General features: G+C 34.0%; 1 protein-coding gene across 1 annotated transcript in view; it reads left to right on the forward strand.

Annotated features, from left to right (window-relative positions):
* Window positions 1–642: 642 nt before the first annotated feature.
* The window catches only part of LOC122249053 (uncharacterized), a 15,958-nt gene continuing 14,100 nt past the window's right edge, over window positions 643–2,500 (forward strand). The window contains exons 1-3 of the mRNA XM_086549030.1: window positions 643–700; window positions 853–863; window positions 1,088–1,153. Coding sequence (XP_086405156.1) covers window positions 643–700; window positions 853–863; window positions 1,088–1,153 — 135 coding nt within the window. The remainder of the gene's footprint in view (window positions 701–852; window positions 864–1,087; window positions 1,154–2,500) is intronic.

Below are 2,500 nucleotides of genomic sequence, written 5' to 3' on the forward strand. Positions count from 1 at the left end.
ACTAACAATTAAGAGAAACTTACAGAATAGTTGTGGAAAATAAGTTTACAATTCTAGAAAGAGTCGAGCATATAGAAGAAACTGTTAAATGAGAAAATAATTTTACAAGACGCTTAATTACGGAAAAGATAGTAACCAAAGTAAATATAACAGAATGACAGAAGAAACACTATATTTGATAGAAGAGAGAAAGAAAATTAAAGATAAATATGAGGTACTGAATTGGCAAATAAGAGACATGAGACGCAGCCAAGGAAAATTGGCTGAGACAACAGTGAAAAAAAGAGCTGGAAAGAAATAATCAAATGGAGAAAATGCACAGAAAGGTAGAATTAGAAAGAAAAGAAATACTATGTGCAACATAATCATAACTTAGAGCGGGAATGTAGCTGTGGATATAGATGTCCTTATAACGTGGGTAAAGTATACTAGACGATTATTTGAAGACGAAAGAAGACAGCAGTTCTGAACATGCTAAGAGAGGGCCCGGGAATACTAGAAGAGGAAGTCGTAGGTGTGGTGAGAGACATGGAAAGAGCGCAGGAAACGACTATGGAAATGAGAGAAGCTTGTGGAGATGCAGATTAAAGAAAATGATAGAACTGATAAAATGTATGCAATACAGGATACATTCCTAAAGAAATGTACAAATCCATCGTTATAGCAATTCCGAAGAAGCCTGGATCTCTAGAATCAGATTGTAGCCTTCATCGAACAATTAGTTTAATGAGTTTAAAATAATTCTGAAGTTAATACACAGCATAAAACGCAGTATTCAACGTACGAATAATAATGGAAATGGGCTATAGAAGTACAAAAAGACGTACTTGGGTTTTATTGACTTCAAAAAAGCCTTCGACAAGGTACATGGAAAGTTATTCGAAATATTGGAAGCCATACATAGCGATTGGAAAGATTTACGATTAATCACAAACCTATACTAGAAGCAGTTAGTAGCGGTGAATATCAGTATTAGCCTCTGGATTGGACTGGAAAAAGAGGCAATGAGGGGGTGTCTTCTATCGCCAGACCTTTTTGTATGGAGGTATTATCATGAGAAATCTGTACGATGTTCCAATATTTTCAGTTGGAGGACATAACAGTCCTCCACTTAGTAGATTCTGCAGAAAAGTTAGATCATCTTGTAGAATCGGTGTGTGGGAAAAATGAAGAAATGGGGATTTAGATATAGAGAAAACAGTAACCTGCGTGGTATACAAACAACCTGAGCTACCAATATACATTATATCAATATCGCAATTGACCAGAAAGTTAATTCACGTAACTTGGGTGTGTGCTAACCCAAAATGCAAAGTGTATCAAACGATAGAACGATTATTCCTTGCAAAAAATGTTTCTCTAAATTTAAAGCATGCTTGCAGACAATAGACTACGTATAAACACAAAAATACGCAAACTCAAAGACTAGTCAACGGAAACATAGCCCCTAAATAAGAACCTAAAGAAAAAATAGAGGCTGCAGAAATGCGGTGTCTAGGAAGAATGTTTCGAATGCTATGGGTGGACCGGGTCAGTGATGAGGTCCTACGCTGAATTGGCAGGTCGATAAGCCTACTTTCTAACGTTTGGAAAAGGTAAATTAATTTTCTGGGACACGTAATAATAATATAACATTTTTGCTTAACTTGTAATATCGGAAGAAAAGACAGAGACAGACAGAGAATTAAGCACCTGAATTATCCTAAAAAATAGGGCAAGTATAAAGAAACGAAGTAATACTGTAACACACCTTTACGGTAAAGGTGTGTTACAGTATTACTTCGTTTCTTTATACTTGCCCTATTTTTTTAGGATAATTCAGGTGCTTAATTCTCTGTCTGTCTCTGTCTTTTCTTCCGATATTACCAGTTAAGCAAAAATGTTATATTATTATTATTATTACATTATTATTATTATTATTATTATTATTATTATTAAATTATTATTATTATTATTATTATTATTATTATTATTATTATTATTAAATGTTATATTATTATTATTATTATTATATTAAAGGCTTTACCCTGGTACAAGCAGACACGGCACTTCGGTAAGGTAAGACCAGTGTCAAATGAAGTCAAAGGGATATGTGCAATATATTGTTAATTCTTTCACTTGGTGCCTAGATCTGATAAACTTCCGCTAAAAAAAAAGTAAAAGAACCACTAATGCCTTATACAAACGTCAATACTCTGATTAAGTAGTATTGTGTTTTGGTATCATCATATCATAACAACCAATGTAAAAGTTACAAGATAATTTAGACTCATTCTTATAGGGTAATGATTATCTGTTTCCAGAGTGTTCATTGGTCAAGGATTTTTTTTCGCTAACGCTCTCATTGGTTTATATGTTTACTTGGTGCTAATTGGTCGGGAGGTTTCCCAGACACATTCTTATTGGCTGACAATGTGCTCCCAGTCAAGAACATAAGCAGTCTTTGTTTAAGTGCTAATTGGCTAGTGGGCAGATGTCTCTTTCTGATATATTGTGATGA

This window comes from Penaeus japonicus, unplaced genomic scaffold, assembly GCF_977035675.1.
Source record: "Penaeus japonicus unplaced genomic scaffold, GWHDUDI00000001_assembly GWHDUDI00000021, whole genome shotgun sequence".
Lineage (NCBI taxonomy): Eukaryota > Metazoa > Arthropoda > Malacostraca > Decapoda > Penaeidae > Penaeus > Penaeus japonicus.